The 18,503-nt window shown below is 38.4% G+C and overlaps 1 protein-coding gene across 1 annotated transcript in view; it reads left to right on the plus strand.

Moving 5' to 3' along the window:
* The window catches only part of KCNB1 (potassium voltage-gated channel subfamily B member 1), a 280,075-nt gene extending 261,851 nt beyond the window's left edge, over positions 1–18,224 (plus strand). Inside the window, exon 3 of the mRNA XM_042465150.1 lies at positions 12,705–18,224. Coding sequence (XP_042321084.1) covers positions 12,705–14,735 — 2,031 coding nt within the window. The 3' untranslated portion in view covers positions 14,736–18,224. The remainder of the gene's footprint in view (positions 1–12,704) is intronic.
* Positions 18,225–18,503: the final 279 nt, after the last annotated feature.

Below are 18,503 nucleotides of genomic sequence, written 5' to 3' on the forward strand. Positions count from 1 at the left end.
ATAATAATAATAATAATAATAATAATAATAATAATAATAATAATAATAATAGAGTTTATTTATATCTTCCCGCCTCTCCCAATTGGATTGAGGCAGGATCACAACAGAGTTTAAGAAATACAATTAAAACATTACAATATTATTATCACACAAGTTAAAACCACAGTAAAAACATGTCAGCTTCTCTTTAAATGTTAGGGGAATTTGCTTAGCTCAAAGAAGCTTACGAGAGGCTGGGTAACTTTAGGGTCACTTGAACCTGTGTACACCAGTACTGAGTAGGACTCCAGGTTTGGGTGAATTAAGAAGACTTTTATTCAGAAATATGCAAGAATGAAATTAAACCCACAATAGTGACTCAAATACACCACACCGAGCTAACCATAGTAGAAGTATGGAAATAAGGTAGCTGATCCAATTGTAGGGAGGGAGATATTACTTGTCCTGTAGAGTAGATCATGGAAAGTGGGAAATGGCTGAGATGAGGTCTGAGGTGAGTGAAAGAATCTCTCTATGCACATGAGCGGTTCAGTTACATGCACAGTGTCACAGTAATTCATATTTATACCTGATATCCTAGCCTCGAGGGATGGTAGATACAATCTTGCACTGTAACAAAGACCTGATGGTCTTCCCAGGAATTGACAATGGGATTCTGGACCAGTTGATGGCTGTAGACTTTAGAATTACAAAAACAGTAAGAAGTGCTGGCTTACTGCCTTCAGTGTAATGGGACCTCCTTTGTCTCATGATGCAAGGCGATGGGCAGAGAGCCCGGGTAGAGAAAGGAGCAATTAACACACTCTTCCACATGTCTTCAGGTCTTCGTGTCCTTACCATGGGAAATTCCCCTGGTGCTCCAAAGGGCATTGTGACCTCTTAGAACATGCCTGATCCCAGATATGAAAATATGGTGAGCCCAAATATGGCACGGGGTTGCAGAGTATACTAACACTTCCCTGCTTATCTTCTGCTTTCCATCAGTTGGTGTAAATTGTACTGTTCCAGCAAATGGTATCATTTCTTAGTACTTTGCTAAATGGTATATTGTTTTACATGGTTGCTTTATTCCATTACAGGAATACTGGTACATGGTGGGGTTTATGATATGATTGCAGTGTTTTTAATATTTTTGAGGAATATGAATACTTTGGAAATGAAGGATGTAAGTAATTTGAAACAAATGCATGTGCAGGATTCTACCTAAATGTAGAGAAATAAAGGCAATGATAGTGGACATATAGCAGTTTCAGCCTTTTGTTAAAAAAAGAAAGGGAGATGTTTTACCCTTAATGTCTTGGAGATATGCTTGAAATCATGTGAAAAGCGTGCCTTCAGTATCACGTCAGTTGACTACATGAGCAATTGATGTTATTTCCTGTCAAGTCAGCTTCAACTTACAGTAACATGGGACTTTATCACACATGAGGAATTTCTCTTAATTTCGAATGGAAAGAAAGTGGGGCCAGAACACATTCACGTGAATTCTCTAGTTCAGCGAATTTGCATGAATGCGAATTGCATTCGAACTGGTTTCCCATTGCCTGAAAATAGCATGCCATTGCCCGAATTTGCATGTGGTAGTCTATCACGCAATAACGTGAAACCTTATGATTGCGCTCGGACTGGACATCCGGCCAAGATGGCGAAGCGCTAGCAGCAATCCAAGGTAGCAGGTGGAGTTGCTGTACCGTTTGCGGGATATAATATAAGGAAGATCGCTCCCCCCGTTAAAGGGGACTCAGGTGGGCTCACAGAGTCCTCATACAGCTATTGAAACTGAAAAGAGGTTGCAAAAACCTCTAGTAAGGGAAAATAGTTGGAGGACGAGAGCAACTGCAACCGCAAGCAGGGGTTCAAGCCAAGCCTCGCCGAGCCGGCTTTTAGGGGGAGGGGAGGAATCAAACAGCTTAAGAAGATCTGGTTGCTAAATTGAAGATCCTCATAGAAAAGAATTTGTCGGAGGTGAGGAAGGAAAACAAAATAAGGAAGAAAAAGGACATGCAACTAAAATTGTAAGATTAATTAACCGGAAACCACCAAGCAGTCCAACAAGGCGGACGAAAGCAGCTCGGCCGGGAGGAAAGGAAATAGAAAGAAAGAGAGGGTGTTTGGAGCACGGCGAGTAGAAAGGAGAGGGGGGAAAGAAACGACGGAGGTAAATAAAGTTACTAGTAAGGGAAACAATAGGTGAGACGAGGAGGAGAAGCAAGTAGCAGCAGGCAAGGAGAAGAAGTAGATGGTGAAAGGTGAGGTGAAGAGACAGACGGAGACGGACGAGGAGGAGAAGCAGAAGGCAACGGACGAGGAGGAGAAGCAGACGGCGACGGACGAGGAGGAGACAGAAGGGCGACGGACGAGAGGAGAAGCAAGTAAGGCAGAGGCCGAAGGGAAATAATAAAATGAAAGACTGGGACAGAAAGAGAATTAGAAAGAGACTTAGAAGAGAGACAGACCAAGATGGTGAGGCCTGTAAAGTAAAACCTGGAAAGTCCGCTCTTTTTTTTTTTTTTTTTCCTTTTCCTTTTTCCGGTTTCATTTCTCCCTTGAGGTGGAGGGAGAGGATTGTTTTGGATTTGGTGGGCGTTTTTCAAGGTCCAGAGACCGCATGAAGGTAGGGTAGGTAAGTAGGTAACAGGAAAGATAACGGTTGGGAGAACTATAACAAAGAGAGAAAGCAAGAAGGGGTGGCGATTTGTTTGTTTCCAGGGGTGAAAGAAGAGAGGAAGGGAAGAAGAGACACCTAACGGTGGTTTGGAGGTTAAACTACAAAGTCAGAAAACAGGAAGTATAGTAAAGAGAAGCAGGCAAGAGAGGTACCATAAGCTAAAGGAAAAACTGTAAGGAAAACAGCGCCACCCTATCAGGGTAAGCGGTATAAACTACAAGAAATTAGTAAAAATGGAGAAAATTAGAAAGAACCATAGTGACAAGAGGGAAGTTGAAAAGGAAAAAGAAAGAAGAATGATGCAACAAGCTGAAGCAACAACCAAAACCTTACGATAGAAGACCATCCTGTTTTTGAACTTAAGACCAATAGTTCAAATTGGAAATACTAGAAGCTATTCCAGAAGATGGAACAAATATTCGACAAGAGGATAAAAGGTCAGAGATGAAATGTGGACAAGTACTTTTAGAGAGAGCATAGACGAATTGAAGGAAACGATAAGAGGAAATGCGAAGAAGATGTGAAAGAGTGTAAGAGAGAAACAATAAAGTTAGAAGTGCAAAACAGAGGAGCTTGGAAGAGTACACACGGAATTAACGGTTGGGAACATTGCCAAGAGAGAAAGTAGAGCAGAAATAAAATGAGAGATTTGAAAGCAGAAAGAAATGTGTAATGCGAGGGATTGAAAGAGAAATACAACTGAAAATTTTATGAAAAAGTGATCCCTGTCCCGCTCGCAAAATTGAATTGATTGTGTACAACCGAATACTTGGAATTGAGACCATACAAGTGGTACACCGAGTCGGGATACGAAATACCCAGGTTTTTAACGAGAATTTTTCGGGATGCGAAAAATATCCCATAGGAAAACATTGTGTGCACCGGGTTACGAATGTTTTTTTGTTTTTCGGGTTACGAAAGAAACTTTTGGTGCCGTTTTTTTTTTGTTTTCGGCTTTTTTTTTTTCCTTTTTTTTTTTCGCACGGAATCCGCGGCGTTTTTTCCTTCTCCCCATTACGCGCCTTATGTTCAATTGCGGCATTGACGAAGTGCCCGTTTTCGGTTACACTCAGGGTTTTCGCGGTGCCAACGGAACGAATTTAGATGTTCGGTAACCCGAGGCCCATCGGTGTAGACAAAATTTTTTAAGGATTAACCTCAGTGGCAGCACGAAACCGAAGCCTACCGAGGGGATTATCGGTGGTTTTATTTTACGGAAGAACGGATTAAAGATAAATTTTTTTTTGTTGTATACAGGAAAGTTATTGTTTAAAGAAAGATAACCAATTGAACGGTGGGTGGAGATCTAAAGTTTATTAAAGACAATAACCAGGTGAAATCCTACGTCGGAGAAGAGATTACCGTCAAATCTACAAAGGCATTACAGACCAAAAATATTAAGATACAAATGGAACCGGTAGAAGGAATATCATTTACTTGGATGCAAAAGTTTTTTTACAAAGTTGCTTTCATTTGAGAGAAAGCGAAGATGTTTCTATAACAGATGGATGAAGAAGAGGAAAAGATGGATAAAGACCTGAAAGAAGAACGAAGAAAAGAGAGAGGGAATCAGGAAAGGAAAATGAAGCAACAAGCAGAAGAAGAAATCGGAGAAAGCGGAGAAAAAAGAAGAGAGGCAGGAAGACCAAGAAGGAAAAAGGAAGAGGGAGACGAAGTACAGATACTGGGAGCATCGGTGGAGTGGGACTTAGAATGGGAGGATGAACAAGATTAATAAAGGAAAGTGGTGAACTGTTGAATCGAGTGGAAGGGAAGAAGAAAGAACAAGAAAAGAGGAAGAACAAGAACTAGAAGAAACTTAATAAATAACAAATACAATGAAGTTCATACCTGGAATATAAAGGGAATGAACTCGGTATATAAAAGAAAAAATAATATTCATGAATTGGAAAAAATAAATTGGGATGTATGTACTATCCAGGAAACAAAAATAAAAAGAGAATGAAAAATATTTAAGAAACACCCAAAAATTAGGGGGAAGTTTATATTTCGGCGGGGGAAAAAAAAAAAGAAATGGGGTGGCAATTTACATTAAAAATAAGATCCAAGCATTAGAAGTAATGAACGATAAGAAGTGGGAGATATATTGGATTAGAAATGACAATCAATGGGAAAAAAACATTGGTATTAAGTAGATATAGGTCCTACAGAAAATAAAACCAAATTTTATAAAAATTTACACAAAAAGATCAAAAATTAAATATATGTCACACATATTAATGGGGGACTTGGAATGGGGTAATAGACCCGCAAAATTGATAGGAAATCTGTTAAGAAAATAAAGGACAAAAGCACGGTGGGAGTGTTGCCTAATAAGCTTTTTTGAATTTAATAATAATATTTCATTGGCGGATGTATGGATATACAAAAATGGAGATAGTAAAGAATACACGTTCTCTCTCAAACCCACATAATTCGGCCTCACGTATTGACATGTTATAATTTCAAAAGAATTCTAGAAAGTACTAAAGAAGCAAAAATTAGATAATAAATATTCGGATCACACCCAACCGCTGTTTGGAGTTAGCGCAAAAGGAAACCTACTTTAGAATGGAGACTTGATGATACGATTGTTAAAGGATAAAAAGATTGAAAAAGAATAAGGGAACAGTAACAAAAAATTTTTAAAGAAAATAACAGAGAAAATACAAAGATGAAAATAATATGGACCCAGCAAGACATACAGCGAAAGCGGTATTTGAGAGGAGGGGCACCTGATAAAAAAGAAAGCAGAAAGAAATAGACTGAGGAAAGAGAAATTAGAATTATATCAGAGAAAAATACAAGAAAAAGAGAATGAAAAAAATTAAAAAACCGCAATTTGTAAAAATATTGAAAGAGAAATAAAATATTAAGAAATCAATTAAAAACACAAACGGGCAGATGAGCTTGATAAAAAGAGAAATTTGCAAAACAGAGATTTTCGAACAAGGAAACAAGCAGGAAAATTTTTAGCATATAGAGTTAAGAAGATGAAAGAAGAAAGACAAATAGTAGGATGCCTCTAGAAAACCAAAAATGATTACTGGGTACAATCTAAAATCAGAGAGATAATTCATAGAATATTATAAGAACTATATGGGAAGAATATGATTACCAAAATAAAAAAGAAAAGATGGAAAAATATTGGGAAAAATAGACAAATAAAATTAAGGAAAAAATCAAAGATAGAATGAATCAAAAAATAAAAAAGAAAAATAAAGGAGCAATAAGGAGAGGAAAAAGGGAAGCCCCAGGGCCAGATGGGTATACTGTTTAAACTTTATAAATATTTGAAGAAGATTTAAGTGAACATTTAGCGAAGGTATACAACAATGTTTTTGAAGGAAGCATCCCAGACACGTGGAAAAGAAGCTAACATAACCCTGATACCAAAGAAGGAAAAGACACAAATTTAACACACAAAATTTAAGACCAATACATCTATTTAAACACAGACTACAAAATATTCACTTCAATTTGGCGGGAAAGGTTAAAAAATAATATTAAAAGATTGGATACATGAAGATCAGTTGTGGATTTTTACCAAACAGACCAAGCAAAACAAATATAAGGATTATAATAGATTTGATTGAATATTATAGAAAAATCCAAGTAAAGATGTGGCGATATTATTCTTAGATGCAGAAAAGGCGTTCGATAACCTAGAATTGGGAATTTATGTTAAAATAATTTAGAAAATAGACCGAGGGAGATAATATAATATTGGATAACAGAAATTTAGAAAGAACAATCAGCAAAAATTTTGGTTAATGGGATCAGGACAAAAAAATGGTGAAATAAAGAAGGGTACTAGACAGGGTTTGCCCATTATCACCGCTATTATTTATTATCTGTCTGGAAATATTATGTAATAAAATTAGAACAAATAATATAATAAAAGGATTAAATATAAAGGAAAAGAGATAAAGATTAGAGCATACGCAGATGACATGATGGTTATAGTTAGAAAATCCCTTTAGAGAATATACCTAAAATCTGGAAATTATAGATGAAATTTGGGAATTAGCAGGGTTAAAAATAACAAAGAAAAGTCAGCGATGATCGTATGTAATAAACAAAAAAAGAATCAGGAAGTATTACAAGAAAAGGTTAGGAATCAAAATCCCAAAAAAAGTTAAGTATTTAGGATATATATATTACGAACAAAAACATGAACTAGTTTGATAATAATTATAAACAAGGATGGCAGGAAATTAAAAACACATGGAAGAAATGGAGCAAGCTACAATTATCATTATTAGGAGGAAAAAAGTTGCATTAAGAAAAATGTGTATATTACCGAAGATTTTATTCTTATTTTTCAAACCCCTACATAAATATAATGTAAGACAGATTTTTTACAATATGGGAAAAAGACTTGAAGAGAATTTGGTGGGCAAGGAGGAAAGCAAGGATTAAATGGACAGTAATGGACAGACGCTTAAAAGAACGAGGAGGCTTAGGGATCCCGAATTTAAAACTGTATTTTTATGCATGTGGTTGGAATGGGTAAATAGCTGGATAGAATTAAAGGATAAGGGTTATTGAACTTGGAAGGGCTTCAATTTAAGGTATGGATGGCATGCGTATTTATGTGGGATAAAGGTAGAACTAAATAAAGAATTTAAAGAAATATAGTAAGGAAAACGTTATGGCAGGTTGGAAATTATATAAGGAAAAAATATATAGAAAAATAACCCGGATTGGGCATCTCCACATGAGGCAATTTTAAAGAGAGATAAATTAGAAGGGAAAGATGGTTAAGTAATAAAGATATACGTGAATCTGGTAAAAAACAAGAAAAGAATTAAGTGAGGAAGGAGGGAATATAAATTGGTATTATATTTATCAGCTGGCGGAAAGATTTAAAATGAATGAAAGACAATTTGGAATTACAGTTAAAAAAAACAGAATTTAGATTTAATTATATAGACAAAGGGAAAAAAGAAATAATCCAAATTTTATAATCTGTTACTTAAATTAGAATTAGAAGACAGGAACAAATAAAACAACATATGATTGCAAGGGCAAAAAATATTGGTAAAAATTATTCAATAAGAATCTTGGAGAGGGCTGATGGGTCAGGATTTAAAATGTTAACAATGTGCGCAGATATTAAAGAAAATTACTACAACAATGTTATATAGGTGGTATCTAACTCCAAACAAATTGGCAAAGATTTATAAAAAATGAGAAAGTAATTGTGGAAAAGGTTGGGAAGGAAGTTGGAAGTTTTTATCACATGTGTGGACTTGCCCAAAGTACATAAATATGGTGGAAGTACATAAAAAAATAAGAAAAAATAACACAACTGGAATTACAGATGTCACCGGAATTATATCTGTTAAATATTGTAGAAAAACAAAAGCGAGAAAGAAAATAAAGCCATTGTTGTATCTCATTACATCTGCCAGAAATACACTTGCAAAATGTTGAGAAAAGGAAAAATACAAAATTGAAGAATGGATAGAAAAAGTTTGGAGAAATACTAGAATAGATTCATTGACTATGAGACTTAAAGAGGACATAAGAGAGGAGAATGAAGTAGTCTGGTTGAATTTTAAAAGAATTATATAAAAGGGGAAGATAAAAAGATAAAGTACTATGTGAAATGTAACAAGTGTAATAAGGTATTAACTGGAAATGTAGAAGGAAAGAAGGGAGAATAATCCGCTTGAATCGTTGGAGCAAAATGAGAGCGGGGAAGATACAATTTTAGGTAACTTGGCAAAAGAGATGATGAATATAGCGAGACAAAGAGGACAGACGAAACCTATTGGGGAAAGTGATAAAGTAGCTAAGATAAGCAACAGATATATAAGATTATATGGGGAAAGGGAAGGTGTGGGGGTGGGATTAGAAGGGTTAGCAATAAGAAAAGAATATGTATAATTTGTTAATTTGTCACCTCCTTTTTTAATAGTGTTATATAATTAATAAAGATTAAAAAAAAAAATGTTGCGCTCAGACTGAACTTTCCCATTGCCCGAATTTGATGTGGTAGTCTATCATGCAATAACGTGAAACCCCATGATTGCATTCGGATTGCCATTGGATTATACTTCCAATTTCCCTTGTCTGATAAAGTCCTTGGTGAATGAGAGACATCCAAGATTCATGGTTAGGCTTTGTAAACAGAGCTATGGCTTGCTTAATTGACATCTCCACTGCAATGTGTTCTTCTTTCTCTTTTCCTACTGCTTTCTGCTTTATCAAGTATTAATCTTCCAGTGATTTACTATTTCATGATATGGTCCAAAGCTCATCACCTAATTTCAATAATCATCTCTTTTAGTGAAAAATTGATACAGAACAAATAGGCAGAACTGCAAACAATTTCAAAAATTATACAAGTTGTACAATTGGCTTTTCTTGCTGCAAGTTTTATATATAAACAAAGCAAAACAAAGAGGTGTGCATTCACCAGCACAGAGAAACCATCAGCAGGCCCAGGGTTTCCATGGGATTATCCAGGGAACATGACAAAATGACAGTCATCAAAGGTAAAAGCTGCAAAGGGGAGTAAAAGGTTTGCCTGAGAAAAATAGTAACATCCAGGCGTACTCATGTGAGAAAAAGGAGATCCTTAAGGTATCCTTGTGGCAAGATGTGTAGTGCTTTAAATGTTAAAAGTAGCACTTTGAATTGTACTTGAAAACAGGCCCAGGAACCAGTTCGATTGTTTTTAAACTGGGCAAAATATATCTGTATACCCTGTTGGGTCAACCACACCATGTCCTTAGGATATATTTAGAAGCATTGCTCCCTCAAGTAATGAAGACATATGTTTTCTCAAATCATGTGCTATTCCTTACCCACCACCACTGCCCATATTTTCCATGTAGTATCGTTTCTTGTGTTTAATTATTTGCTAAATGCAGGCTTACTACCAGACTTTCAGTCAGATTGCTGAGCATGTATCTTTTGAGGAATTTCCACTGCTGGAGGAAAAATGTGTTAAGACAGCAAATGTGCATTCTCCGTAATGTATAATTTGACCCACCATCCACAATCTGCCTAATATATTGTGGACCCCCTGCTTTTTGCTTTTTTCTGAACTCTCAAAAAGAGGCCCATTGCTGAGCTGAGATATATTGTATTGACTGAAGTTTTTGGACCAGCACAGGGAAAACATTGGTTTCAGTTTTCCATTCAGCTATGAGACTCATTGGATAATAATATAAATAATAAAGTTTTTATTTTGTATACCGCACCTCCTCAGATCAGGGCGGTTTACATACATTACATGACACAAACAGTACTTTAAAAAACACACTATAGAATATACAATAGAATAAAAGAAAAAAACCCCAATAGCCCCGTCTCATGGCCCACGGAAGAGGAGGGAGGCCCCACAGGATTTTATGCGGGGAATGCTAGCTGGAAGAAAAGGGTTTTCAAATCCTTTTTTAAGGGGGCCAGGGAGGTAGTCGAGCGGAGCTCGGTGGGCAGCGTATTCCAAAGGGCCGGGGCGGCGATGGAAAATGTCTGCCTTGTGACGGAAGTAAGCCTAGCCCCCGCACCTTCAGTATAGCTGCCCGGATGTTCTGGGGGGCGGGACGGAATATACGGGGAGAGGCGGTCCTTCAGGTAACCAGGGCCCAAGCCATTTAGGGCTTTATAGGTAATCACCAACACCTTATATTGGCCCGGAAGCGAATAGGCAGCCAGTGAAGATCTTTCAGCACCGGTGTTATATGGCTGGTCCTGGAAACACCAGTGACCAGCCTGGCTGCCATATTTTGCACCATCTGAAGCTTCCTGGTTTTGGTATAAGGGTTGCCCCATGTAGAGTACATTGCAGAAGTCCAGTCTCGAGGTTACCAGAAGCATGTACAACAGTTTCTAGGTCCCTCTGGGCCAGGTATGGGCGCAGCTGGGCGGATAAGCCGAAGCTGGTAACAGGTGCTCTTGACCGTCGCATTCACCTGAGCAGTCAGGTGAAGCGACGAGTCAAGAAGCACCCCCAGACTGCGCACGGAGTCCCTTCACAGGGAGCGTGACCCCCTTCAGGAACAGTGGAACCACCGTCATTCCTGGACCAGGGGAACCTATCACTAGTACCTACTCGTTTTCCCTCTGGATTCAGCTTGAGTCGGTTTTCCCTCATCACCCCATTACTGACTCCAGACAGGCCACGAGAGGAGAGACGCCATCCTCAGTCACTGCATCAGTCGGAGACATAGAGAAAATAATTTGGGTGTCATCAGCGTACTGATAACCCCGCGCCCCATGTCTCCGGATGATCTCTCCCAGCGTTTTCATTTAAATGTTAAATAGCATGGGAGACAGAATGGCTCCTTTGAGGGACCCCAGTATAGGGCCCCGCCTCATCGGAGCACACGTCTCCCAGCTGCACCATCCGGGACCTCCCAGAGAGGTAGGACCGGAACCACTGGAGCGCAGTGCCCCCGATTCCAACCTCTGCCAGGCGTCCCAGAAGGTACCATGGTCAATGGTATCGAAAGCCGCTGAGATGTCCAAGAGCACCAGCAGGACACACTTCCCCCTGTCAATGCCCAGAACGAGAGATCATCGACCAAGGCGACCATGGGCCGTCTCAACCCCCGTAACCCGCCCAGAAGCCAGTTTGAAATGGTTCCAGATAATCCGTTTCATCCAAGACCCGCCTGAAGTTGGATTGCAACCCAGCCCCTCATAGTCAGTCGATCACCTTTCCCAAAAATGGCAGCAGCGAAACTGGCCGATAATTATTATGTACCAGGGGGTCGAGGGAGGGCTTTTTTAGAATAGGTTTTACAATGGCCAATTTAAGTTCTGATGGAAATTGGCCCTCCCTCAAAGATGTATTAATAATCCGGCGTAGCAACGAAGTTGCCACCGGTCCCCCCTGGGCCGCTAGCCACGAGGGACAGGGATCGAGAGAGCAGGTTGTCTTCCGAACACTTCCGAGGATCTTGTCCACATCATCGGTACTTACCGACTCAAACCGATCCAGTATAATAGAGTCCACGGAGGCTCTGGATACCTCTACTCTAGGTTCTGATGAATTTGTCCCAATCACAATCTCTCAGCCTAACTTAATTAACATCTATGTTGTAAGAATAAAGAAGGGGAGCATGTACTCATCGGGCAGGAACTCATGTGCCCCACACATAAGCTCCTTATAGAAAGACTGGAACAAAATATGTTAAATAAATTAATTTTTTTTAGAAGTCCAAATCGTATGTTACCAGAGCAGAGGTTTTTATTCTGTGATGTGTAATAATATGTAATGCAATATAATATGTGTATCTCTCGTGAACTCCTAACAAATACAAAATGTTTAGCACTATGATCCTAGTACATTAGGTGTGATTGTGATTGGAATTGACAGTTTATATGAGCAATGTATGAATATCTTATTTTAATTAGATTCTTGTTCAAGTCAGTAGCTCTACCTGGAATCTAATGCATTGTGACTACTGTAATATTTACATTTGGCAGAAAAAGTGACTTAACTGATTTATCATTCCAAAACCTGCCATAAGCCACAATGTATGGCATCAAATGCATAAAGTAGTTAGAAATGGACAATAATATACTAGTTGAGGCTCAGTTGAGCATAAACTGGTAAACAATGTGGTGAGTAACCTTGAAGGATTATAGAAGACACACACCTAGTAGAAGATATGCCAACAATGAATACATTATATAATTATAACATTTGTTAAACCCCAGGTATGGGAAATGTGTGGTCTTCCAGATATTGTTAAACTGCAAATTCCATAACCCTTCACCATTTTCCAAGTTGCTGAAAGGCTGGCGGGAATTGCTATCCACCAACATTTGGAGCACCACATTTCTCCTACCTCTGTGTTAATGCATTTCAGCTTGATTGTTCTAAAAAGAGCCTTTTAATTTTTATTTCCTAGTTTCCTCACAAGTAATAATCCTGAATATATAGTTTTATGCATATATTGCCTTTTGTTTAACTGGGAATGGGAGTCCATCTTTTGGGAGAATATGTAATCAAAATATTGGTGCTAAATGTCTTTTCCGTCACACTAACCATGGTCTATTTTCTTTGCAGATTTTGGCTATTATTTCCATCATGTTCATCGTCCTCTCTACTATTGCCTTGTCACTCAACACACTTCCTGAACTCCAAGGTGAAGATGAATTTGGACATCCCACGGATAATTCTCAACTAGCCCATGTGGAGGCAGTGTGCATTGCATGGTTTACAATGGAGTACCTCTTGCGGTTCCTTTCCTCTCCTAAGAAATGGAAGTTTTTCAAAGGTCCATTGAATGCTATTGACTTACTAGCCATCTTGCCCTACTATGTCACCATCTTCCTCACTGAGTCAAACAAAAGTGTACTTCAGTTCCAGAATGTGCGGAGAGTGGTTCAGATATTTCGTATCATGAGGATACTACGAATTCTAAAACTAGCCAGGCACTCCACTGGTTTGCAGTCCCTGGGATTTACACTGAGGAGAAGTTACAATGAACTGGGATTACTCATTTTGTTTTTGGCCATGGGCATTATGATCTTTTCAAGCTTAGTGTTTTTTGCAGAAAAAGATGAGGAAGATACAAAATTCAAGAGCATCCCAGCATCCTTCTGGTGGGCAACAATAACTATGACAACAGTTGGCTATGGAGACATCTACCCTAAAACACTCTTAGGTAAGATTGTTGGTGGGTTGTGCTGTATTGCTGGGGTCTTGGTTATTGCTCTCCCTATTCCAATCATTGTAAATAACTTTTCTGAGTTCTACAAAGAACAGAAGAGGCAGGAAAAAGCCATCAAACGCAGAGAAGCTCTTGAAAGAGCAAAAAGAAATGGGAGCATTGTATCCATGAATATGAAAGATGCTTTTGCCCGTAGTATAGAACTAATGGACATAGTTGTTGAGAAAAAGGAAGAAGATGCAGGGAAAAAGGATAATGTTCAAGACAATCATTTATCCCCAAGCAGGTGGAAATGGGCCAAGAGATCACTCTCTGAAACTAGCTCTAACAAATCTTTAGAGACAAAGGAACAGGGATCACCAGAAAAGGCTCGGTGTTCTTCCAGTCCTCAGCATCTGAATGTTCAACAACTGGAAGACATGTACAATAAAATGGCAAAAGCTCAGTCACAGCCCAACCTCAACATGAAGGAGTCAAGTCAACCGAGCAAGCAAAAAGAAGAATTAGAGATGGAAGCCATGCCTGGCCCTATGGTCCCTTTGCTGACCACTCGTGCAGATGGAATAATTGACATGAGGAGCATGTCAAGCATTGACAGTTATATAAGCTGTGCTACAGATTTTCCTGACTCTGGGAGATATTCCCATAGCCCATTAACAACATTGCCTAGCAAAGCTGGGAAGAATCCACTTCAGGACCCATACAGACCAGAGGGAAGTGGGGCAAAATTTATGGAGATAAAACCAAATCTAGAAAGTGGCCATTGCTCTACCTTTTTCATAGAAAGCCCCAGAAGTTCCATAAAAGTTACCAATCCTCTCAAGCTACGATCTCTGAAAGTTAACTTTATGGAAGAGGATGCCATAGGATCAGGAGCTTCAAATGTCCTGAGAATATATCCAGATCCTCTCAAGAACAGGGGAGTCACAGGTGCTGCTACAGATAGTTCAGGACATTCTGATAGATCCTTAATGAGCCCAGAAACCTCTGTCTACACTACAGCAAGTGCTAGAACTCCCATAAGGTCACCTGAGAAGCAGGCAGCAGTAGTTTTTAACTTCCATGATGCTGGGATACATAAATATATTGATGCTGACACTGATGATGAAGGTCAATTGCTGTATGACTCAAGCCCTCCAAAATCCCGGCCAGGAAACACAAGCCCCAAATACAGCATTTCGCATAGTGGCTATTTAAGGCAAAGGGATAATGTTTATAGAACAGAGAAGAACCACTTAGAGACTGCTGCTTTGCCCTCCTCGCCCAAGCGTGTAGGTCAAAATTGTCTTTATTCCATGGAAAATATCACTGGAAGAACCCATGGTAGCCAGGAAACTGTCAAATTAGAAAATCACATTTCACCTGAGGTTCACATATTACCAGGTGGAGGAGGACATGGTAACACACGTGATCCAAATATTTGATGTGTACCCCAGAACATTTTGTTGAAAGTTGAAAAGGAATGCCTTTACACTCGACACACAAAGAAGAGCTTCTGCATGGCATGAACCTTTGACTGAAACAAGCCACCTCTTTTGTAAAAGACAAGAGGATGCCCTCAAGATGGGTTTAGGGAACAGAACTCCTCGGGATCCACCACAGATTTGTTGTCCTTAACAGTTACAGTCATCAACTAAAATGAAAACCGTGCATCTTGATCATAATTTGATCTCCTTTCAGTTTCCTTTGTTGAAATCAGTTTGACCAAATATTCTATTCACTCTCCCTTTTTGACAGACCTCTTTTATGGCAATGCCAATAACTGATTTGCATTACCCTCTTAAAGGCCAAAGCAGTCACAGTCAAATACTGGAACAAATTGAGAGAAGGAATACATCAATCAGAAACACAACACTTTTTGCTTAGGGGCAACTGTTCCCAACATTCCCTTTTTCTTTGATGGATACGAGGTCTGAAGGTAATAGGGTGGGCTTGGGTAAGCTTATGGCTACATTGCAAAATCAGTGAATTGAGAAATAAACTTTTTAAATTCTCTGTGTGTGCTTTATATTTCAAGATTCATTGAGACCTCAAGGTTTATTTTTAAAATGTCAGCAAGGCGAGTTGCACCATTTGTATCCTAAATCTAAAACACCCCTTCAAAATTCTGTTTAAAAATTGCATGTTCTATTCTGCTAGAAGGAACACCAAAACTGAGACCAGGAAAGCAGTTTTTAAATAGGAATTAGGAAGGCACTTAAAAATAGTAGGGGGTGTGAATGAGGTATTCTGATGATCTTATAAGTGACACAGGGCTCTGTTGGTATTCCTGGAAATGGATTTGTTGTTGATGTTAGCTGCATCAAGTCAACTTCAATTTATGGTGACCCTGTGAATGAGAGACCTCCAAGTCACCCTATCATGTACAACCTGAATTTCATCCCTTTGTGTGTTGGGAGAAGGTATCCTTACTACCCAAAACCAACAAATGGAAAGTGCAGCATTTGGAAAGTCATGCTAGCTTTGTGAACAAATCTACTGGCAAAGAGATTAAATAAAATAAATAGTACAAAAAGGTATTCAGATTCTGTGCCCTGGATTATTTGCACACACTTTCAGGGTTTACACCCAACCTGTTTGCCATGGTAAACAAATATTTCTAGCACATTTTGCACTTAAATAGTGTTGAATAAAAAGATATGCAAGTTTTAAGTACAGAAATATGCAAAATAATAATAAAAATAAAAATTGATCCTAAGCAATGGACCCGGGGCCTGATCCTCCTTTCATTTGAACTGATATAAATCAGAACAAATTGTGTTGGGTTTTCATAATGGGAAGAGAATCAAGGCCAAGACCTTAGTAAGCTTCAACAATTTCTTTTTATCCTTACCATTTTAAGCAAAAACATAAACAGCAGCACCAGCTTAGACTTATAACTTATACTGTTATATCAAATCTAGTATCATTAAATTGTATTGTTATTAAAAGCACTTTGTGTTGATTTTATGATTGCTTTGGACAAAGGTGGAGCAGAGCGAACCAGATCGAATGTATATTTAGCAAAATCTAGCACTTTAAAACAAGCACTATCTTGATTTGTGCCTCATCACATCTGTGATTTCTTACCTAGCTGGTAACAAACTGTGTGATAACTGTGATGCTAACACTTGATATTGTGCTCATTGTTACTGTAATATATATGTCATTGAGTTTGACTTCTCTTTCAGAATACACTACACTCTCACTATGCAGTGTGAGAGGTAGACTGTATAAGCAGATGCCTAAGGTCACTGACATTCAAAAAGGACAATGGAGGAAAATCATATATTTAAAAAGGCATGATCTGAAGCTCAGAGCAACCTGGCTAAAGATAAAGCAGTTGTTATTTTCTTGTTTTGGCCTACAGTAGCGGCTTTGATCCATTCCTCTTAGAAAAAACCTAAATAGGTGTTTTTACAGTGGTGACAGAGTAAATAGTAAAAGCTACAAGTGTAGCTCTTTGAAAGAAAGAAAAACCTGGACAGAGTGACCGGTATCCTGACAGAGACACATGCAAGCTAAGTCCACCTTACATCTACATACTTCTTTTTTTGGCCATTGCAGTGGTTAATATATTTTGCCACAATCTGCAATGACCAACTTTCTCCACCAACTCAATGTTTTGCTGATGGAGAGTGTAGGAAATGGGGAATCTATCCATCTATGTCCTGTATCAAAGATAGATCAATGACATCATCCATCAAGAAGCTGTTGGATCTTGGTGGAAGATGCCATCAGTTTGAAATTGGCTATGGGGTATAGCCATATAATATCCCATTATTAGCTCCAGTTAGACTTGACCCACTGAACCAAGGAGAAGTTGTAAACTGATACCTATTCATTCTATAAGTCTGTTCTAGTTGTGGAGACTAACAATTGGGTTTAAAGAAGTGACAATAGTGATATTTGGCTTTTTGTCCAATATTTGAGATCAACCCTTTTAACTATGGATATCATTAACTGGAGCACATTGCATCTACTATAATGTGTAATGTGCAACATGTCTTGGCATATAATTTTTAAGTGAAACTCTGAAATCCACTGCATCCCTGAAAACAACTATCCACCTTCTAGAGATCACCATTTTGTCCACTAGTTACCTTTCTGGTGTCAAAATAGCTATTTGGTTGTTCCAGAATGTCATTCTTGTCAGTTCAAACTGTACTGTACTTCCATCTGTAATGCATGCAGCATGAATAGACAAAAAGCAATAAGCAACATTTATCATATAAATTGCTATGTTTAATTTTGTTAAGTTAGTCCTTTCCACAAGACTGTATGGAGGTACATATTTTACACATTTGCTCCTTTGATCTGGTACTATTGGGATGTTTCCTCAAAGGTCTGCTACCAACATTACCATATCCATTCACATGAACATAGAGTCCAGCATATCTAGTTGTGAATAAAACCAAATTATCAGCAGCTTAGTCCAGTAAGGGTAGTGTGGTCTCATTTCATGCTAAGAGTTGCACGATTTAACCAAAATGATACCTCTCTTTACAGAGACAGCAACTGAGTATTGAACTTCAAAAGGCCCAACTGTTGAAAAGTATTACTTTAAAAATCTGTCTAAGGCCAGTCCCACAATAATTAATATATGTGTACTTTAGAGGAGCTGAGTTAAGTTGTAACCATCAAATAATTATTAGGAAATGAGTTTAAGGTCAGCAGTAAAGCACATGTTTCATATGCAAAAGGTTATATATAAATTCAGTTCTTGGAATCTCCATAGTAAAGCTGGAAAACTGTGCTTGAAATCTTGGAATGCTTCTGCCAAACAGTGTCAAGAATAGTGGCACAAATAAACCAGTGTGATCTGTCTCAGTCCTGGCAAGCTTCCTATGTTCCTGTAGTGGCACAAATTTTGGCCTAAAATCCAGTTTTTAGTCCCAGTGAGTTATATGCCCCATTGACTCAATGGTTCTCCACTAGTTGGGATAGTAAACAGGCTTACTATGAGGTTCAGTTGAACACAGAGAATTTACTTGAACATAAACATGCCTAGGACTGGGTTCTAGACGTTCCTGTTTTAGGAGTGAAAACCATTTGCATTAGCAATTTTGATGTGTAATTTAAGTGAGAGTGACTTAAATTATTTCAGTTCTAGGACTGGCAAGGATCCAAATGTAGTAATCTGGTCCAGAAAAGTATTACTTCTGTGCTTAAGTTACAGATGGAAGCAAAGAAGAGTGAAATGGGAAATCTGC

The sequence above is a fragment of the Sceloporus undulatus genome, chromosome 4, assembly GCF_019175285.1.
Source record: "Sceloporus undulatus isolate JIND9_A2432 ecotype Alabama chromosome 4, SceUnd_v1.1, whole genome shotgun sequence".
NCBI lineage: Eukaryota > Metazoa > Chordata > Lepidosauria > Squamata > Phrynosomatidae > Sceloporus > Sceloporus undulatus.